General features: G+C 40.6%; 1 protein-coding gene across 4 annotated transcripts in view; it reads left to right on the top strand.

The window, feature by feature from the left end:
- The first annotated feature begins 1,862 nt into the window (after nucleotides 1-1,862).
- LOC139765084 (uncharacterized) overlaps nucleotides 1,863-22,984 on the top strand; it is a 47,393-nt gene continuing 26,271 nt past the window's right edge. Inside the window, exons 1-5 of one of the 4 annotated variants that reach the window (XR_011716569.1) lie at nucleotides 1,863-2,038; nucleotides 2,921-3,046; nucleotides 4,227-4,348; nucleotides 18,824-18,953; nucleotides 19,321-19,468. Coding sequence is in view for 3 of the 4 variants with exons in the window: in XM_071692243.1 (XP_071548344.1) it covers nucleotides 2,921-3,046; nucleotides 4,227-4,348; nucleotides 18,824-18,923 (348 nt within the window). In the remaining variant the exon portion in view is untranslated. The remainder of the gene's footprint in view (nucleotides 2,039-2,920; nucleotides 3,047-4,226; nucleotides 4,349-18,823; nucleotides 18,954-19,320; nucleotides 19,469-22,984) is intronic. The other 3 variants (XM_071692243.1, XM_071692242.1, XM_071692244.1) reach the window with 3 other exon arrangements.

Here is a 22,984-nt window from a genome sequence, read left to right as displayed (position 1 = left end):
GTCGCCCGGAAAAGCACAGGTTTGTAATTGCAGGGGTAAGGTTAGGTTAGGCAGAATTTAGCTTAATCTGAATTCTTTTTGCATCATCATATTCTGTGTTCAATTGGTAAATAGGATTGCTAAGCAGAATATCAAATTTCATAACGAAACAAAAATCTTACGTAACACAGATATTACATAAACTATTTGCCTAAGATCCATCTTTATTGGGATATAGATAAAAAATGTTCCTTCATGAAGTAATAGAAAGTAGAAATGATTCAGACTGAGAAGGAAATCATAGTTAATGTTGGCTATTGTAGGCTAAGATCTCGCTAGGCTGGGTTTGGGTGGATCATATTTTGTTCAATTGGATATTCATAGAATATTTTCATATAATAGATTGAATATTTAAAGTTGCTACACTTTGTGCAGGGTATCCAAAAGTTCGTTTTAAAGTGAAGACTTTACTATTGACCTTTGTTTCAACAGAAGTTCAAGTCACATGCACTGAATTTGCGTCTACATACCCATGACCGACTGGAAGATGATATTATCCAAATACAAAGGAATTGGTACATGAACAGTCCATTGTGTCATGTGATAACACACACACACACACACACACACACACACACACACACACATAAACACAGTCTCTCTCTCTCTCTCTCTCTCTCTCTCTCTCTCTCTCTCTCTCTCTCTCTCTCTCTCTCTCTCTCTCTCTCTCTCTCTCTCTCTCTGCATTTTCCAGGTGACTCTCGTCACTGTTTTATATCTTTATTATATACAATATGTTAAAGTGAACTAATGAAAGAGGAAAAATAAGTGTCATTTATGGAAAGGGAACATTCATTGAGGAATAAGTACTTGCCTGAATCAGTGGATGTAAAAGGAGCTACCAAGATTGGAATGAAATGTTGCACATACCACCCATACTACCTACATGAATCCAAATGGATCATGAGATCAGCTAATCAGGCAACTCTAGCCAACGCTTTTAGGTAATAAATGCTTACAGCTTCCCTCTTTACCCAGCAGGCAAATATATCTCCGTGATAGGGCAATGGGGGCTTGGAAAATGTACTCACATGATGTTTCAAGCAGATAAGGGAAGGCCATTGCCGTACTCAGTTGTTGGTCACAGTGATATGACTAGTTCTACAGATTGCGTGCAGACCTTCTAAATAATGATGTAATTAGCTAGGACTATGACCCTGCACATCATGAAGGAATTGCTCTTTAACGAGAACAAACAAAGCCAAATGTAAATGCTTAATCAAAGGTTGTAACGAAGTGTGTGATAAGGATTTTATGATAACTGTTTATATACCAGGAGAAGAGAGCTTTACACTCGTGTTATTCCGTCTCTTAACCTCATATATTTACCACATCTTGTCCATTCATCGACCATCATGTAAGAGGAGGATGAACAAGCGATAATGAACAAATAGGCAGATTATGAACAATACTTGTACTATAGAAACCAAGACAGATATAAGAAAGATAAAACATTTTAAGGATATAAACTCAAACTTAAGGCATTTAAAGTTCATATGTGGTGCAATTATACCGGTATTTGGGCATGAGCTAATCAATTTATCATTACTCTCTGCATACCTCGAACTTCTACTGTTATGTTGAGTTTACCTAATCCTTGTTTCAAATATATTCTTTGTCATTTCTTATCACACTAACAATATCTCGCAGAAAGATTTGCATAGTAAAAAAATCTACGGGAAAAGATCAACTGAGCATCTGTTTTAAATAAAAAAAGAATCATTCTAAGTTGCAGTTTATACTATGTATGTACAAATATATCATTAATGTCCGTCAGACATTTTTTATTATATCTGTGAATACTAAAGAAAATTTAGACTATTTTACAGAAGGTCATTTGAGCTTGTGGTACCTGCAGCCATTACGGTCGACATATTTAAAGTGAAGAAGGTGGAAGAGGAATTTAAAAAACACGTGACTAGTGTTTATCTTTTTTTCGAGTAAATTTAATCGTGCTTGAAGACTCTGCAGCCAAGGAATTAAAAGATTCGTTAGTAAGGTAAATTTTGTTTTGTTAGAAGATCATATTGGTGGTACTTGTTCATAAGTTTACATTTTGAGTTCAGGATGATTTTCAGGCCCTAGTTTTAATATTCTTTTTATAAGAATACAGACTGTGTGATTAATGAAATAACTTTATTGTATCACAGTCGACGAAAGTCACATCTTTAAGTTGTTTGGGAGCGTGTTTTCTCCCAGCAGAGATCACTGTAAAGAAAGTTGGGTTCATTAGGGTGCTGCCGTTCGTGTGTTGAACCAAAAGTAAAGTTAATATTCCACTTAAGTTAGACTTTCAGAGCTTAAGTTTGAATAACCAACGTGTCATATGACCTTCACCCCTTTACCTAGACCTGTCATTGCCACATGGGTTATTCGCGTTGCTGTTGTTGTTGTGTAAGTAATGACTTCAGACCTTGAATCAGTCCCATAGGGTGTGTGATCCTTTGACCCAATTTTTACTTGACTTCTTTCCAAAAGTTAAAAATATTTTCTAAACAAGACTAGAAATATGCCATTTTTTGGGGAGAAAATGGGGCAGTCATGTGTTGTATTTTGCCATTGCTGTAGGTAGGGTGTCAGTTCACCGACAAGCTGACGTACTGAACCCTGTGGGAATATGATTTACGGTTTTAGCTAATTCGCCAGCACCATTCCCCTGTTTTTGTTATAATGGGAAGACCTGTGGTATATAGATTTCTTTTTATTACCATCTTTGTATTAGGGGATTGGTATGAAGTTAGATATATATATAGATTGTATTTAGGGACTATATTTTCTCCTAAACTTGTTTATACATGAATGAAAAACATTACGTATCAAAGTACATAGATTATTGAATTGTTAAAAGATTAGTGAGTGATTTTATATACTTTTTTGACAGATGGAACCAATGAACTTAGGCAGTCCTTTTGGGTCCCCAGCAGCTCCTTCACACACCAAACCTGTTAGTACAACTGCCAGCACTTATCTTCCTTCCTTTTTAATGGGAGCTTCCCCTGCAACTTCTGTAAGCACCATTGTCAAGTATTACTGTTAATCTTGAAGAAGAGAAATTGTAGAAAAGTCTTGTTTAGAATATAGTGAGTAAACCATGGTGGGATTTTTATGTATTACCCAGGAGTGTGTTGTGTCTGCCCGTTATATGTAATAGGTAACTGGTATACAGATGTATTATAGGTTTACATAGAGATCATTTGGTAGTAGTTGGTAAGCATTCATCAACTAGGGAGGTATATTACCTCTATTACCCACCTGAGTATTGAAAGGGTTAGTGAGAGCATGTGTAGTGAGCCAGCATTTCAGTGGTTGTCAAGCTGCACTCACGTAGCTGCTTTTTCTTTCTGCCTAACCCACATGTGGACTTCTGACATTCTTTCCACAAACATCAAATATGGGGAGGGTTTAGGACAAAGTGGTGGAGGGAATGATAAGTAGGTATGGGGTTGCGTCACATAGAGGTTTGAATTTGAAACAGTTTCTAGTGCTTCGTTTTGCAGAAATTCAGGATGTATTGGAACTTATCCTCTAATGGACTACCTTTCCCCCCAGATGTATGAAATGCCCATTGTTCAGTTATTCAAACAAATCACACCTTATAAATTTACAAAGCTTTATGGTAAACACCAAAGGTTTTGCAAATTTTTTGTAGATAACTCGTTTAAAGCAAGGAAAGTATGTGAAAGTTATGTATACTCTGAAGAATTATTAGACTGCTCTGTTAGGTGTTGTGGGTTTATATGACTTGGGTAATGAGAAGAAAGTAAATCTCTCGGTTAATTGTCATTCTTCATAAAAGTTTTTTTCTAACTTTTGTTCTGGTCATTGCGACGTGTCTCATGTAATCATATGTACAGCTTCATATCTAGTCCCACTATACCTACCTGAATATGCAGTAACTGGTCTTAGACTTTTGATCAGTGTTGTTTTTGCAAAATTTTCTGTTAATTCATAGTTACAGAGCTTACCAAAGATCCAAGTTGAAACTTTATTTTCATATATATGTTAGCATTCTTTTCCCCCTTAACTAAAGTAATTCAGCTAACACACATCCATCCTGCAGATTGTGTTGCAAGTGTATTTTGTTGCTCTATAGATTTCATAAAAGAACATTTTATTTGCTTCTGTGTGTCCATATGACTACAGCTTTATGTGAATTATGCATTACATTCAAACTTCTTATATGTCAGATTGGATGCATTGGAGGCGGTGGAGGTACAAGTCAAAATGAAACAACCCGTCATTTTTCCACAACTTCAGTGTCCACACCTGGATCCCCACAGCCAACAAAAGATCTTTTTTTTGCCTCCAGGTAACTCTGCCTATCTGATGAAATTTAAGATGTGTGAGATAATCATAGAGTAGTAAGAAAATTTTGCTGTAGAATATATGGTAGAGTATCAAAAGATGGGTAATAATGACGGTAGGTATGTACAGGACTTGTTGTTGAGGGTGAAGAGTTTTTGAGTGTTTGGTTTTGAAAGATATGTTAGGATGGATTAGAAAATTTATATAGAAATGCCCTGTTGTAAGTCACCAAAACATAAGTTGTTGCTGAATTGGGTGGTTATTTCAGAAACTTAGAAAATATATAAAAAGAGTCAAGAATTTTAAATGGCACTAGTGCAATAGCTGCAGACTACTTTGGGTGGTACTTCTAATCATTAGTTTCATCCAGTTCTGCCACTTGATTTTAATGTTTTCCAATAGTGAAAACCCTTATAAATCTCATAAAAACACAATGGAAAATGTCGATTAAGTGATATTTGTTTCTGTTGAGAACAGAACAAGGAAAGATATGCAGAAGAAATTAGGTGTTTTAAGTCATTTTCATGCTGGACATTAGGCCATTGACATCACCAGGGTGCCGAGGTTGCATCATACATTTGCACGTGAATGCTTGAAGAAAGTTGCTCATAGTAAGGGAAAGAATAATCTTTAGTTTCTGTTTTCAATATAGAATAAGATATAGATATATTTATTTATTTTGCTTTGTCGCTGTCTCCCGCGTTAGCGAGGTAGCGCAAGGAAACAGACGAAAGAATGGCCCAACCCGCCCACATACACATGTATATACATACATGTCCACACACGCACAATATACATACCTATACATCTCAATGTACACATATATATACACAGACAGACATATACATATATACACATGTACATAATTAGGTGTTTTAAGGCATTTTCATGCTGGACATTAGGCCATTGACGTCACCATGGTGCCAAGGTTGCATCATACATTTGCACGTGAATGCTTGAAGAAAGTTGCTCATAGTAAGGGAAAGAATAATCTTTAGTTTCTGTTTTCAATATAGAATAAGATATAGATATATTTATTTTCTTCTCATGCCACAAGCATCTTTTGCGCAATCCATCACTGATTTCCTAAATACATCCCATTCCTCCCCCACTCCCCTTACTTCCATTGTTCTCACCTTTTTCCATTCTGTACTCAGTCTCTCCTGGTACTTCCTCACACAGGTCTCCTTCCCAAGCTCACTTACTCTCACCACCCTCTTCACCCCAACATTCACTCTTCTTTTCTGAAAACCCATACAAATCTTCACCTTTGCCTCCACAAGATAATGATCAGACATCCCTCCAGTTGCACCTCTCAGCACATTAACATCCAAAAGTCTCTCTTTCGCACGCCTGTCAATTAACACGTAATCCAATAACGCTCTCTGGCCATCTCTCCTACTTACATAAGTATACTTATGTATATCTCGCTTTTTAAACCAGGTATTCCCAATCATCAGTCCTTTTTCAGCACATAAATCTACAAGCTCTTCACCATTTCCATTTACAACACTGAACACCCCATGTATACCAATTATTCCCTCAACTGCCACATTACTCACCTTTGCATTCAAATCACCCATCACTATAACCTGGTCTCGTGCATCAAAACCACTAACACACTCATTCAGCTACTCCCAAAACACTTGCCTCTCATGATCTTTCTTCTCATGCCCAGGTGCATATGTACCAATAATCACCCACCTCTCTCCATCAACTTTCAGTTTTACCCATATTAATCGAGAATTTACTTTCTTACATTCTATCACATACTCCCACAACTCCTGTTTCAGGAGTATTGCTACTCCTTCCCTTGCTCTTGTCCTCTCACTAACCCCTGACTTTACTCCCCAGACATTCCCAAACCACTCTTCCCCTTTACCCTTGAGCTTCGTTTCACTCAGAGCCAAAACATCCAGGTTCCTTTCCTCAAACATACTACCTATCTCTCCTTTTTTTACATCTTGGTTACATCCACACACATTTAGGCACCCCACTCTGAGCCTTCGAGGAGGATGAGCACTCCCCGCGTGACTCCTTCTTCTGTTTCCCATTTTAGAAAGTTAATACAAGGAGGGGAGGATTTCCGGCCCCCTGCTCCCGTCCCCTCTAGTCGCAGGGAAAAAATGCAATTGAGTGGGAGATGTATAAAAGAAAGAGACAGGAGGTCAAGAGAAAGGTGCAAGAGGCGAAAAAAAGGGCAAATGAGAGTTGGGGTGAGAGAGTATCATTAAATTTTAGGGAGAATAAAAAGATGTTCCGGAAGGAGGTAAATAAAGTGCGTAAGACAAGGGAGCAAATGGGAACTTCAGTGAAGGGCGCAAATGGGGAGGTGATAACAAGTAGTGGTGATGTGAGAAGGAGATGGAGTGAGTATTTTGAAGGTTTGTTGAATGTGTTTGATGATAGAGTGGCAGATATAGGGTGTTTTGGTCGAGGTGGTGTGCAAAGTGAGAGGGTTAGGGAAAATGATTTGGTAAACAGAGAAGAGGTAGTGAAAGCTTTGCGGAAGATGAAAGCTGGCAAGGCAGCAGGTTTGGATGGTATTGCAGTGGAATTTATTAAAAAAGGGGGTGACTGTATTGTTGACTGGTTGGTAAGGTTATTTAATGTATGTATGACTCATGGTGAGGTGCCTGAGGATTGGCGGAATGCGTGCAGTGCCATTGTACAAAGGCAAAGGGGATAAGAGTGAGTGCTCAAATTACAGAGGTATAAGTTTGTTGAGTATTCCTGGTAAATTATATGGGAGGGCATTGATCGAGAGGGTGAAGGCATGTACAGAGCATCAGATTGGGGAAGAGCAGTGTGGTTTCAGAAGTGGTAGAGGATGTGTGGATCAGGTGTTTGCTTTGAAGAATGTATGTGAGAAATACTTAGAAAAGCAAATGGATTTGTATGTAGCATTTATGGATCTGGAGAAGGCATATGATAGAGTTGATAGAGATGCTCTGTGGAAGGTATTAAGAATATATGGTGTGGGAGGAAAGTTGTTAGAAGCAGTGAAAAGTTTTTATCGAGGATGTAAGGCATGTGTACGTGTAGGAAGAGAGGAAAGTGATTGGTTCTCAGTGAATGTAGGTTTGCGGCAGGGGTGTGTGATGTCTCCATGGTTGTTTAATTTGTTTATGGATGGGGTTGTTAGGGAGGTAAATGCATGAGTTTTGGAAAGAGGGGCAAGTATGAAGTCTGTTGGGGATGAGAGAGCTTGGGAAGTGAGTCAGTTGTTGTTCGCTGATGATACAGCGCTGGTGGCTGATTCATGTGAGAAACTGCAGAAGCTGGTGACTGAGTTTGGTAAAGTGTGTGGAAGAAGAAAGTTAAGAGTAAATGTGAAAAAGAGCAAGGTTATTAGGTACAGTAGGGTTGAGGATCAAGTCAATTGGGAGGTGAGTTTGAATGGAGAAAAACTGGAGGAAGTGAAGTGTTTTAGATATCTGGGAGTGGATCTGGCAGCGGATGGAAACATGGAAGCGGAAGTGGATCATAGGGTGGGGGAGGGGGCGAAAATTCTGGGGGCCTTGAAAAATGTGTGGAAGTCGAGAACATTATCTCGGAAAGCAAAAATGGGTATGTTTGAAGGAATAGTGGTTCCAACAATGTTGTATGGTTGCGAGGCGTGGGCTATGGATAGAGTTGTGCACAGGAGGATGGATGTGCTGGAAATGAGATGTTTGAGGACAATGTGTGGTGTGAGGTGGTTTGATCGAGTGAGTAACGAAAGGGTAAGAGAGATGTGTGGAAATAAAAAGAGCGTGGTTGAGAGAGCAGAAGAGGGTGTTTTGAAGTGGTTTGGTCACATGGAGAGAATGAGTGAGGAAAGATTGACCAAGAGGATATATGTGTCGGAGGTGGAGGGAACGAGGAGAAGAGGGAGACCAAATTGGAGGTGGAAAGATGGAGTGAAAAAGATTTTGTGTGATCGGGGCCTGAACATGCAGGAGGGTGAAAGGAGGGCAAGGAATAGAGTAAATTGGAGCGATGTGGTATACCGGGGTTGACGTGCTGTCAGTGGATTGAATCAAGGCATGTGAAGCGTCTGGGGTAAACCATGGAAAGCTGTGTAGGTGTGTATATTTGCGTGTGTGGACGTATGTATATACATGTGTATGTGGGGGGGTTGGGCCATTTCTTTCGTCTGTTTCCTTGCGCTACCTCGCAAACGCGGGAGACAGCGACAAAGTATAATAAATATAAATAAAATATAAATATATTTATTTGTTTTGCTTTGTCGCTGTTCCCCGCGTTAGCGATGTAGCGCAAGGAAACAGACGAAAGAATGGCCCAACCCGCCCACATACGCATGTATATACATACATGTCCACACACGCACAATATACATACCTATACATCTCAATGTACACATATATATACACACACAGACATATACATATATACACATGTACATAATTCATACTGTCTGCCTTTATTTGTTCCCATCGCCACCTCACCAAACATGGAATAACAACCCCCTCCCCCCTCATGTGTGCGAGGTAGCGCTAGGAAAGACACCAAAGGCCCCATTCGTTCACACTCAGTCTCTAGCTGTCATGTAATAATGCACCGAAACCACTGCTCCCTTTCCACATCCAGGCCCCACACACTTTGCATGGTTTACCCCAGATGCTTCACATACCCTGGTTCAATCCATTGACAGCACGTCGACCCTGGTATACCACATCGTTCCAATTCACTCTATTCCTTGCACGCCTTTCACCCTCCTGCATGTTCAGGCCCCGATCACTCAAAATCTTTTTCACTCCATCTTTCCACCTCCAATTTGGTCTCCCACTTCTCCTCGTTCTCTCCACCTCTGACACATATATCCTCTAGGTCAGTCTTTCCCCACTCACTCTCTCCATGTGACCAAACCATTTCAAAACACCCTCTTCTGCTCTCTCAACCACACTCTTTTTATTTCCACACATCTCTCTCACCCTTACATTACTTACTCGATCAAACCACCTCACACCACATATTGTCCTCAAACGTCTCATTTCCAGCACATCCACCCTCCTGTGCACAACTCTATCCATAGCCCACGCCTCGCAACCATACAACATTGTTGGAACCACTATTCCTTCAAACATACCCATTTTTGCTTTCCGAGATGATGTTCTCGACTTCCAAACATTCTTCAAGGCTCCCAGAATTTTCGCCCCCTCCCCTACCCCATGACTCACTTCCGCTTCCATGGTTCCATCCGCTGCCAGATCCACTCCCAGATATCCAAAACACTTTACTTCCTCCAGCTTTTCTCCATTCAAACTTACCTCCCAATTGACTTGACCCTCAACCCTACTGTACCTAATAACCCTGCTCTTATTCACATTTACTCTCAACTTTCTTCTTTCATACACTTTACCAAACTCAGTCACCAGCTTCTGCAGTTTCTTACATGAATCAGCCACCAGCGCTGTATCATCAGCGAACAACAACTGACTCACTTCCCAAACTCTCTCATCCACAACAGACTGCATACTTGCCCCTCTTTCCAAAACTCATGCATTCACCTCCCTAACAACCCCATCCATAAACAAATTAAACAAGCATGGAGACATCACACACCCCTGCCGCAAACCTACATTCACTGAGAACCAATCACTTTCCTCTCTTCCTACACGTACACATGCCTTACATCCTCGATAAAAACTTTTCACTGCTTCTAACAACTTGCCTCCCACACCATATATTCTTAATACCTTCCACAGAGCATCTCTATCAACTCTATCATATGCCTTCTCCAGATCCATAAATGCTGCATACAAATCCATTTGTTTTTCTAAGTATTTCTCACATACATTCTTCAGAGCAAACACCTGATCCACACATCCTCTACCACTTCTGAAACCATACTGCTCTTCCCCAGTCTGATGCTCTGTACATGCCTTCACCCTCTCAATCAATACCCTCCCATATAATTTACCAGGAATACTCAACAAACTTATACCTCTGTAATTTGAGCACTCACTCTTATCCCCTTTGCCTTTGTACAATGGCACTATGCAAGCATTCCGCCAATCCTCAGGCACCTCACCATGAATCATACATACATTAAATAACCTTACCAACCAGTCAACAATACAGTCACCTCCTTTTTTAATAAATTCCACTGCAATACCATCCACACCTGCTGCTTTGCCGGCTTTCATCTTCCATAAAGCTTGTACTACCTCTTCTCTATTTACTAAATCATTTTCCCCAACCCTCTCACTTTGCACACTACCTCGACCAAGACACCCCACATCTGCCACTCTGTCATCAAACACATTCAACAAACCTTCAAAATACTCACTCCATCTCCTTCTCACATCACCACTACTTATTATCACCTCCCCATTAGCCCCCTTCACTGAAGTTCCCATTTGCTCCCTTGTCTTACGCACTTTATTTACCTCCTTCCAAAACATCTTTTTATTCTCCCTGAAATTTAATGATACTCTCTCACCCCAACTCTCATTTGCCCTCTTTTTCACCTCTTGCACCTTTCTCTTGACCTCCTGCCTCTTTCTTTTATACCTCTCCCACTCATTTGCATTTTTTCCCTGCAAAAATCGTTTAAATGCCTCACTCTTCTCTTTCACTAATACTCTTGCTTCTTCATCCCACCACTCACTACCCTTTCTAATCAACCCACCTCCCACGCTTCTCATGCCACAAGCATCTTTTGCGCAAGCCATCACTGCTTCCCTAAATACATCCCATTCCTCCCCCACTCCCCTTACCTCCTTTTTTCTCACCTTTTTCCATTCTGTACTCAGTCTCTCCTGGTACTTCCTCACACAGGTCTCCTTCCCAAGCTCACTTACTCTCCCACTCTTTTCACCCCAACATTCTCTCTTCTTTTCTGAAAACCCCCACAAATCTTCACCTTTGCTTCCACAAGATAATGATCAGACATCCCTCCAGTTGCACCTCTCAGCACATTAACATCCAAAAGTCTCTCTTTCGTGCGTCTATCAATTAACACGTAATCCAATAACGATAAGATAACAATAAGATATAGATTTTTTTTTTTCTTTTTGCTTTGTCGCTGTCTCCCGCGTTTGTGAGGTAGCGCAAGGAAACAGACGAAAGAAATGGCCCAGCCCACCCCCATAACATGTATATACATACGTCCACACACGCAAATATACATACCTACACAGCTTTGCATGGTTTACCCCAGATGCTTCACATACCCTGGTTCAATCCATTGACAGCACGTCGACCCTGGTATACCACATCGTTCCAATTCACTCTATTCCTTGCACGCCTTTCACCCTCCTGCATGTTCAGGCCCCGATCACTCAAAATCTTTTTCACTCCATCTTTCCACCTCCAATTTGGTCTCCCACTTCTCCTCGTTCTCTCCACCTCTGACACATATATCCTCTAGGTCAGTCTTTCCCCACTCACTCTCTCCATGTGACCAAACCATTTCAAAACACCCTCTTCTGCTCTCTCAACCACACTCTTTTTATTTCCACACATCTCTCTCACCCTTACATTACTTACTCGATCAAACCACCTCACACCACATATTGTCCTCAAACATCTCATTTCCAGCACATCCACCCTCCTGTGCACAACTCTATCCATAGCCCACGCCTCGCAACCATACAACATTGTTGGAACCACTATTCCTTCAAACATACCCATTTTTGCTTTCCGAGATGATGTTCTCGACTTCCAAACATTCTTCAAGGCTCCCAGAATTTTCGCCCCCTCCCCTACTCCATGACTCACTTCCGCTTCCATGGTTCCATCCGCTGCCAGATCCACTCCCAGATATCCAAAACACTTTACTTCCTCCAGCTTTTCTCCATTCAAACTTACCTCCCAATTGACTTGACCCTCAACCCTACTGTACCTAATAACCCTGCTCTTATTCACATCTACTCTCAACTTTCTTCTTTCATACACTTTACCAAACTCAGTCACCAGCTTCTGCAGTTTCTTACATGAATCAGCCACCAGCGCTGTATCATCAGCGAACAACAACTGACTCACTTCCCAAACACTCTCATCCACAACAGACTGCATACTTGCCCCTCTTTCCAAAACTCTTGCATTCACCTCCCTAACAACCCCATCCATAAACAAATTAAACAAGCATGGAGACATCACACACCCCTGCCGCAAACCTACATTCACTGAGAACCAATCACTTTCCTCTCTTCCTACACGTACACATGCCTTACATCCTCGATAAAAACTTTTCACTGCTTCTAACAACTTGCCTCCCACACCATATATTCTTAATACCTTCCACAGAGCATCTCTATCAACTCTATCATATGCCTTCTCCAGATCCATAAATGCTGCATACAAATCCATTTGTTTTTCTAAGTATTTCTCACATACATTCTTCAGAGCAAACACCTGATCCACACATCCTCTACCACTTCTGAAACCATACTGCTCTTCCCCAGTCTGATGCTCTGTACATGCCTTCACCCTCTCAATCAATACCCTCCCATATAATTTACCAGGAATACTCAACAAACTTATACCTCTGTAATTTGAGCACTCACTCTTATCCCCTTTGCCTTTGTACAATGGCACTATGCAAGCATTCCGCCAATCCTCAGGCACCTCACCATGAATCATACATACATTAAATAACCTTACCAACCAGTCAACAATACAGTCACCTCCTTTTTTAATAAATTCCACTGCAATACCATCCACACCTGCTGCTTTGCCGGCTTTCATCTTCCATAAAGCTTGTACTACCTCTTCTCTATTTACTAAATCATTTTCCCCAACCCTCTCACTTTGCACACTACCTCGACCAAGACACCCCACATCTGCCACTCTGTCATCAAACACATTCAACAAACCTTCAAAATACTCACTCCATCTCCTTCTCACATCACCACTACTTATTATCACCTCCCCATTAGCCCCCTTCACTGAAGTTCCCATTTGCTCCCTTGTCTTACGCACTTTATTTACCTCCTTCCAAAACATCTTTTTATTCTCCCTGAAATTTAATGATACTCTCTCACCCCAACTCTCATTTGCCCTCTTTTTCACCTCTTGCACCTTTCTCTTGACCTCCTGCCTCTTTCTTTTATACCTCTCCCACTCATTTGCATTTTTTCCCTGCAAAAATCGTTTAAATGCCTCACTCTTCTCTTTCACTAATACTCTTGCTTCTTCATCCCACCACTCACTACCCTTTCTAATCAACCCACCTCCCACGCTTCTCATGCCACAAGCATCTTTTGCGCAAGCCATCACTGCTTCCCTAAATACATCCCATTCCTCCCCCACTCCCCTTACCTCCTTTTTTCTCACCTTTTTCCATTCTGTACTCAGTCTCTCCTGGTACTTCCTCACACAGGTCTCCTTCCCAAGCTCACTTACTCTCCCCACTCTTTTCACCCCAACATTCTCTCTTCTTTTCTGAAAACCCCCACAAATCTTCACCTTTGCTTCCACAAGATAATGATCAGACATCCCTCCAGTTGCACCTCTCAGCACATTAACATCCAAAAGTCTCTCTTTCGTGCGTCTATCAATTAACACGTAATCCAATAACGATAAGATAACAATAAGATATAGATTTTTTTTTTTCTTTTTGCTTTGTCGCTGTCTCCCGCGTTTGCGAGGTAGCGCAAGGAAACAGACGAAAGAAATGGCCCAGCCCACCCCCATAACATGTATATACATACGTCCACACACGCAAATATACATACCTACACAGCTTTCCATGGTTTACCCCAGACGCTTCACATGCCTTGATTCAATCCACTGACAGCACGTCAACCCCGGTATACCACATCGCTCCAATTCACTCTATTCCTTGCCCTCCTTTCACCCTCCTGCATGTTCAGGCCCCGATCACACAAAATCTTTTTCACCATCTTTCCACCTCCAATTTGGTCTCCCTCTTCTCCTCGTTCCCTCCACCTCCGACACATATATCCTCTTGGTCAATCTTTCCTCGCTCATTCTCTCCATGTGCCCAAACCATTTCAAAACACCCTCTTCTGCTCTCTCAACCACTCTCTTTTTATTTCCACACATCTCTCTTACCCTTACGTTACTTACTCGATCAAACCACCTCACACCACACATTGTCCTCAAACATCTCATTTCCAGCACATCCATCCTCCTGTGCACAACTCTATCCATAGCCCACGCCTCGCAACCATACAACATTGTTGGAACCACTATTCCTTCAAACATACCCATTTTTGCTTTCCGAGATAATGTTCTCGACTTCCACACATTCTTCAAGGCTCCCAGAATTTTTGCCCCCTCCCCCACCCTATGATCCACTTCCGCTTCCATGGTTCCATCCGCTGCCAGATCCACTCCCAGATATCTAAAACACTTCACTTCCTCCAGTTTTTCTCCATTCAAACTCACCTCCCAATTGACTTGACCCTCAACCCTACTGTACCTAATAACCTTGCTCTTATTCACATTTACTCTTAACTTTCTTCTTTCACACACTTTACCAAACTCAGTCACCAGCTTCTGCAGTTTCTCACATGAATCAGCCACCAGCGCTGTATCATCAGCAAACAACAACTGACTCACTTAACAAGCTCTCTCATCCCCAAAAGACTTCATACTTGCCCCTCTTTCCAAAACTCTTGCATTCACCTCCCTAACAACCCCATCCATAAACAGATTAAACAACCATGGAGACATCACACACCCCTGCCACAAACCTACATTCACTGAGAACCAGTCACTTTCCTCTCTTCCTACATGTACACATGCCTTACATCCTCGATAAAAACTTTTCACTGCTTCTAACAACTTGCCTCCCACACCATATATTCTTAATACCTTCCACAGAGCATCTCTATCAACTCTATCATATGCCTTCTCCAGATCCATAAATGCTACATACAAATCCATTTGTTTTTCTAAGTATTTCTCACATACATTCTTCAAAGCAAACACCTGATCCACACATCCTCTACCACTTCTGAAACCACACTGCTCTTCCCCAATCTGATGCTCTGTACATGCCTTCACCCTCTCAATCAATACCCTCCCATATAATTTACCAGGAATACTCAACAAACTTATACCTCTGTAATTTAAGCACTCACTCTTATCCCCTTTGCCTTTGTACAATGGCACTATGCACGCATTCCGCCAGTCCTCAGGCACCTCACCATGAGTCATACATACATTAAATAACCTTACCAACCAGTCAACATTACAGTCACCCCCTTTTTTAATAAATTCCACTGCAATACCATCCAAACCTGCTGCCTTGCCGGCTTTCATCTTCCGCAAAGCTTTTACTACCTCTTCTCTGTTTACCAAATCATTTTCCCTAATCCTCTCACTTTGCACACCTCCTCGACCAAAACACCCTATATCTGCCACTCTATCATCAAACACATTCAACAAACCTTCAAAATACTCACTCCATCTCCTTCTCACATCACCACGACTTGTTATCACCTCCCCATTTGCGCCCTTCACTGAAGTTCCCATTTGCTCCCTTGTCTTACGCACTTTATTTACCTCCTTCCAGAACATCTTTTTATTCTCCCTAAAATTTAATGATACTCTCTCACCCCAACTCTCATTTGCCCTTTTTTTCACCTCTTGCACCTTTCTCTTGACCTCCTGTCTCTTTCTTTTATACATCTCCCACTCAATTGCATTTTTTCCCTGCAAAAATCGTCCAAATGCCTCTCTCTTCTCTTTCACTATTACTCTTACTTCTTCATCCCACCACTCACTACCCTTTCTAATCAACCCACCTCCCACTCTTCTCATGCCACAAGCATCTTTTGTGCAATCCATCACTGATTCCCTAAATACATCCCATTCCTCCCCCACTCCCCTTACTTCCATTGTTCTCACCTTTTTCCATTCTGTACTCAGTCTCTCCTGGTACTCCCTCACACAAGTCTCCTTCCCAAGCTCACTTACTCTCACCACCCTCTTCACCCCAACATTCACTCTTCTTTTCTGAAAACCCATACAAATCTTCACCTTAGCCTCCACAAGATAATGATCAGACATCCCTCCAGTTGCACCTCTCAGCACATTAACATCCAAAAGTCTCTCTTTCGCGCGCCTGTCAATTAACACGAAATCCAATAACGCTCTCTGGCCATCTCTCCTACTTACATAAGTATACTTATGTATATCTCACTTTTTAAACCAGGTATTCCCAATCATCAGTCCTTTTTCAGCACATAAATCTACAAGCTCTTCGCCATTTCCATTTACAACACTGAACACCCCATGTATACCAATTATTCCCTCAACTGCCACATTACTCACCTTTGCATTCAAATCACCCATCACTATAACCCGGTCTCGTGCATCAAAACCACTAACACACTCATTCAGCTACTCCCAAAACACTTGCCTCTCATGATCTTTCTTCTCATGCCCAGGTGCATATGCACCAATAATCACCCATCTCTCTCCATCAACTTTCAGTTTTACCCATATTAATCGAGAATTTACTTTCTTACATTCTATCACATACTCCCACAACTCCTGTTTCAGGAGTACTGCTACTCCTTCCCTTGCTCTTGTCCTCTCACTAACTCCTGACTTTACTCCCAAGACATTCCCAAACCACTCTTCCCCTTTACTCTTGAGCTTTGTTTCACTCAGAGCCAAAACATCCAGGTTCCTTTCCTCAAACATACTACCTATCTCTCCTTTTTTTACATCTTGGTTACATCCACACACATTTAGACACCCCAATCTGAGCCTTCGAGGAGGATGAGCACTCCCCGCGTGACTCCTTCTTCTGTTTCCCATTTTAGAAAGTTAAAAAAAAAATACAAGGAGGGGAGGATTTAAAGGATGTAAAGTTAAATATGTACAGAAAAGTGAGTCATTATAACTTGTATGGCCAAAGGATAGTACTAAAGTTATCATATAGCATCCAGTGGGAGACTGGAGGAGAGCTTATGATGCAGATTTATTCATGATTATTTTTTATGCCTGTTTACATATTATACAAGCATTTTGGGAACAGTTCTGATGCATTAGACTGGGTTATAGTTATGGGTGATTTAAATGCAAAGGTTAGTGATGTGATGTGTCAGTTGAGGGTATGATTGGTGTACATGGGGTGTTCAATGTTGTAAATGGAAATGGTGAAGAGCTTGTAGATTTGTGTGCTGAAAAAGGATTGGTGCTTGGGAATATCTGGTTTAGAAAGAGAGATATGCCTACGCAAGTAGGAGAGATGGCCAGAGAGCATTATTGGATTACATGTTAATTGATAGGCAAGGTGCGTGAAAGAGACTTTTGGATGTTAATGTGCTGAGAGGGGCAGCTGGAGGGATGTCTGATCAGTATCTTGTGGAGGCGTAGGTGAAGATTTGTAGTGGTTTTAGAAAAGGAGAGAGTTTTTGGGTGAAGAGAGTGGTGAGAATAAGTGAGCTTGGAAAGGAGATTTGTGTGAAGTACCAGGAGAGATTGAGTGCAGAATAGCAAAAGGTGAGATCAAATGACATAAGGGGAGTGGGGGACGAATGGGATGTATTTGGGGAAGCAGTGATGGCTTGCGCAAAAGATGCTTATGGCATTAGAAAGGTGGGAGGTGAGCAGATTGGAAAGGGTAGTGAGTGGTGGGATGAAGAAGTAAGAGTGTTAGTGAAAGAGAAGAGAGAGGCGTTTGGACGATTTTTGCAGGGAAGTAGTGCAAATGACTAGGAAATGTACAAAAGAAAGTGGCAGGAGGTCAAAGAGAAAGGTGCAAGAGGAGAAAAAGAGGGCAAATGAGAGTTGGGGGTGGGAGTGTCATTAAATTCTAGGGAGAATAAAAAGATATTTTGGAGGGAGAAGGGTAAGTATGCAGTCTGTTGTGGATGAAAGGGCTTGGGAAGTGTCAGTTGTTGTTTGTTGATGATACAACGCTAGTGGCTGATTCAGGTGCGAAACTGCAGAAGTTGGTGACTGAGTTTGGTAAAGTGTGTGAAAGAAGAAAGCTGAGAGTAAATGTGGATAAGAGCAAGGTTATTAGGTTCAGTACGGTTGATGGACATAGTTGATTGGTGAGATTAATGATTTTTTAGTCCACTTCTTTTATTTGAAAATGCAGTCTATCTCTGTATGTAAACACATGGTTCTGCACCTGTCTTTAACTTAGATTTCATATCATAAAGGACATTGATAAGATATGGTAAAATGGTGGAGTGGACTGATATTGAGAGAGCAAGGATTTTGGAGCTGTTCTTGAAATTTGGTTCGAACATTAAGTCTCTGTGAGCTTGAATGATCGAACCAGACTTGGAGTGCTGCTCCATGAGCTTTGTTTTCTCTATATGTGTCCATGCCATTATCTTAGCAAACCTTACAAGTGTCCTATAGAATCTGGAATAGAATATTAGAATTTTAGAAATTTTAAGTGAGTATGTGTTACCATGTATATTCTGGTTAGAATTGATGAACATGAAATTTTAGGGAGTATGCTTCTTGTATTGCTGTTCAGGAGTGTATGCCTTTTTAACATGTGAATTTTATAATTATTTGTCTGTTTTAGACTGGGACCGGATAAACCTGGGGTACCACAAACTCATAGTTTAATGGGGATTCGAGGCCCACCAGCAGTACCCCATCCCCAATTTCTCCTGCACGTCTAGGTAGTCCATATGTTGATTATCTTATAGTAGGTATGTTTTCTTAATGTCTTTTGGATCTTTATTTTTAATTGAATTCAAATGCATGAAATATATTTTATTTTTTTGGTTGCTTAGTTTAGAAGTTTCTTGCTAAGATTCCTTAAAGGTTTTGAGTTTTCCTCAGGGAGTGTGGTGGCATGGTTCTTTTTGCTAGCATGTGGACACTACTGATTGTCTGTTGTGAGATCTTGAATTGTGTAATATCTAAAAGGAGAATCCTTATTTTGCTGTTGAGACTTTTTTTACTAACCCCTTTCTGCATTTGAAGAAAGAGTTGCACTCTAATTAGTGAGGACAGTTTAACAAAGAATGTTTTTTTCATCATACTCCATCTTGTTTAACTATTTTGGTACTCCAGCAGGAGGATATTTGCCACCTGTAACCCTAGGCGGGTATAGCACTTCAGGATCTCCAGTGGTCTCCACCTCACAATCAGCTTACAATAGTGCTATTTTCTCACCCTCCTAAGAGTATTCTAGCTTCATTGGCCAAGATTCATTACAAGTGTAAGTATTGTCCTGTGTTCTATGTTTACATTTAAGCAATTTTAAAAGAGATAGCTTAATAAGTTATAAGTTATGAATTCTTGATAAATCAGTACATAGGGAAGGAGAAGGAGGTAAGGTCCTTGGGGCATTAAGGAATTTGAAATCAGTATCTTTTAGGGCAAAGATGTATATATCTGAAGTAGTTCTGACACTGTTTTCTGCTTGTGGGTCTTAGGGCCCTGAATGCAGACAAAAAGAAGAGAATGGAGAATGTGTGAGGAAATATGTGGTGTAAGGTGCATTGATTATATAAGGAATGACATTGTAGGAGAGAAGTGTGGTTGTTAGTGCAGTCTGATTTAGAGGGTGTGTTGAAATAGTTCCGTCATATGGAGAGGATTAGAAAAGAAAGAATGACAAAGAAGATTTGTCCGAAGTGTTTGGAGGAAGATGGGAGTACCTTTGATCTCCATTTCTTGCATCAGTGAGATGGTGCTAGGAAACAGACAAAGAACAACCCATCCACTCATATACCCATATATGCACATATACGCCCTTACACGTACATATACATACACAAACATATCAGCATATACATACACATACACAGACATTTTATTTATTTATTATACTTTGTCGCTGTCTCCTGCATTAGCAAGGTAGCGCAAGGAAAAACAGACGAAAGAATGGCCCAACCCACCCACATACACATGTACATACATACACGTCCACACGCTCATATACATACCTATACATTTCAACTTATACATATATATACATACACAGACATATACATATATACACGTGTACATAATTCATACTTGCTGCCTTTATTCATTCCCTTTAATCTATTAATTCATTTCCTTTAATCTATTAATGCTCAGCTAGAGTTATAAAGTCAATGTATTCTGTATGGATGAAATCATTTGTTGGCAGTGCATTCTTAGTCTTCGGTTATGAAAAAGGTAAAAGATGGAAGTAATTTAGGACGTTGCCCAAAAGATAATTACTGATATACCTATATGGACAGATTGTGATAATTCAAGGGAAAGAAGCTGAAGTTGAGATACTTGAAAATATGGTCAGACAGTGGTATATAACATTAGGATGTAAAACACATAGAGATAGAAAGTTTAATGATGATGAGTACAAAATAGAAAGTTTAATAACAATGAGTACAAAAGATTTATTAGTGAGTGTGGAATGAGCAAATCCAAGGGGAAATGGATCAAGGCAGTTGTATCCCTTATACTATTTTTTGATATTTAAGATGAGATAATCAGAATGAGATTTGTTTTCTTGTGCATCAACATAACTAAAAAGTATTGTCTAAAGGAATCTTTTTAGAGGAATTACTAAAAAGAGATGAGATGAAAGAAAACTTTAGAAATATAAAGTGGTATGATTGAAAGTAGAGTCATATAATCTTATACATATGGAAAGAAAAGGCATAAGAATATTTTTGTGGTTAGGTTAAGGCTAAGTTACAAAAACTGGATGGGCAGGTAGGACAAGATTTCTTTTACTGAAGAAAAGAGAGTAACATGCTGTCTAGGTTTAGAATAAGAGGAAGTAATATGAACAATAATGTTCATAGATTGATAAAATGCAATAATTAGGTAGTTTAATTTTGGAAATGTAGACAGAAGAATGTTAATTGATGCCTAATTGTGCAAAGCCAGTTGCAACTGATATTATAATGCTGGCACCTCACTATTTTGGATGTGGTCCATTTTATGCTGAGAAAATTTTAAAGATTGATATTAATTCGTTGAATTCATTGATGATGGCCAGACCATAGACATATTTATATTGTAAGGGGTTATTTTGATTTTCTTGCCAAAATGTTGGTTGCTGTCAATGTACTTTGCCTTATAAGAATTGATGCTGTAATAGGGTGTTACCTTAGAGAGGTGAGACCATGAAATATCCTTGAATCACTGGTGGTGATTTGAGCATAGACTCAAAATCTTACTGTGCCATGTCCTGACAAGCCTTCCTGTATAGGAAAGTATCCATTTAGAGGAACCCACTTCTCCAGTTACAGGTCTTGAAATTGTGTGTCTTATTGTCTTTGGGGTTGCTTCACGTTATACACTAATGTAGTAGATTTCTAGATCTCCAGCAGTTATAAAACTTTATGGACAATATAGTACTGCAGTGTTTCCTTTTGACATTTCTTCCTTGCAGCCTTTGGTTGTGGAAGAAGAGTAAGTGAGATTTGCACAATGTCCAGACACGTGGATTTTTCTCTTTTGATGTGATAATTTATTGGTTTACCCTAGTTTAGCTCAGGCCCAGAGTTCCTAGTCAAAATTATATATAGATAGGTTTGAGGCAGGGGTGTATGATGTCTCCATGGTTGTTTAATTTGTTTATGGATGGGGTTGTTAGGGAGGTGAATGCAAGAGTTTTGGAAAGAGGGGCAAGTATGCAGTCTGTTGTGGATGAGAGAGTTTGGGAAGTGAGTCAGTTGTTGTTCGCTGATGATACAGCGCTGGTGGCTGATTCATGTGAGAAACTGCAGAAGCTGGTGACTGAGTTTGGTAAAGTGTGTGAAAGAAGAAAGTTAAGAGTAAATGTGAATAAGAGCAAGGTTATTAGGTACATTAGGAGTGAGGGTCAAGTCAATTGGGGGGTAAGTTTGAATGGAGAAAAACTGGAGGAAGTAAAGTGTTTTAGATATCTGGGAGTGGATCTGGCAGCGGATGGAACCATGGAAGCGGAAGTGAATCATAGAGTGGGGGAGGGGGTGAAAATCCTGAGAGCCTTGAAGAATGTTTGGAAGTCGAGAACATTATATCGGAAAGCAAAAATGGGTATGTTTGAAGGAATAGTGGTTCCAACAATGTTGTATGGTTGTGAGGCGTGGGCTATGGATAGAGTTGTGTGGAGGAGGGTGGATGTGCTGGAAATGAGATGTTTGAGGACAATATGTGGTGTGAGTTGGTTTGATCGAGTAAGTAATGTAAGGGTAAGAGAGATGTGTGGAAATAAAAAGAGCTTGGTTGAGAGAGCAGAAGAGGGTGTTTTGAAATGGTTTGGTCACATGGAGAGAATGAGTGAGGAAAGACTGACCAAGAGGATATATGTGTCGGAGGTGGAGGGAACGAGGAGAAGTGGGAGACCAAATTGGAGGTGGAAAGATGGAGTGAAAAAGATTTTGAATGATCAAGGCCTGAACATGCAGGAGGGTGAAAGGCGGGCCAGGAATAGAGTGAAGTGGAACGATGTGGTATACCAGGGTCGACATGCTGCCAATGGATTGAATCAGGGCTTGTGAAGCGTCTGGGGTAAACCATGGAAAGTTGTGTGGGGCCTGGACGTGGAAAGGGAGCTGTGGTTTTGGGCATTATTACATGACAGCTAGAGACTGAGTGTGAATGAATGGGGCCTTTGTTGTCTTTTCCTAGCGCTACCTCGCACACATGAGGGGGGAGGGGGATGTTATTCCATGTGTGGCGAGGTGGCAATGGGAATAAATAAAGGCAGACTGTATGAATTATGTGCAGGTGTATATATGTATATGTCTGT

This window comes from Panulirus ornatus, chromosome 52 (assembly GCF_036320965.1).
Source record: "Panulirus ornatus isolate Po-2019 chromosome 52, ASM3632096v1, whole genome shotgun sequence".
In the NCBI taxonomy this organism is placed as follows: Eukaryota; Metazoa; Arthropoda; class Malacostraca; order Decapoda; family Palinuridae; genus Panulirus; species Panulirus ornatus.
The sequence above is the reverse complement of the archived record's forward strand: the minus strand, read 5'-3'. Positions and strand labels throughout refer to the sequence as shown.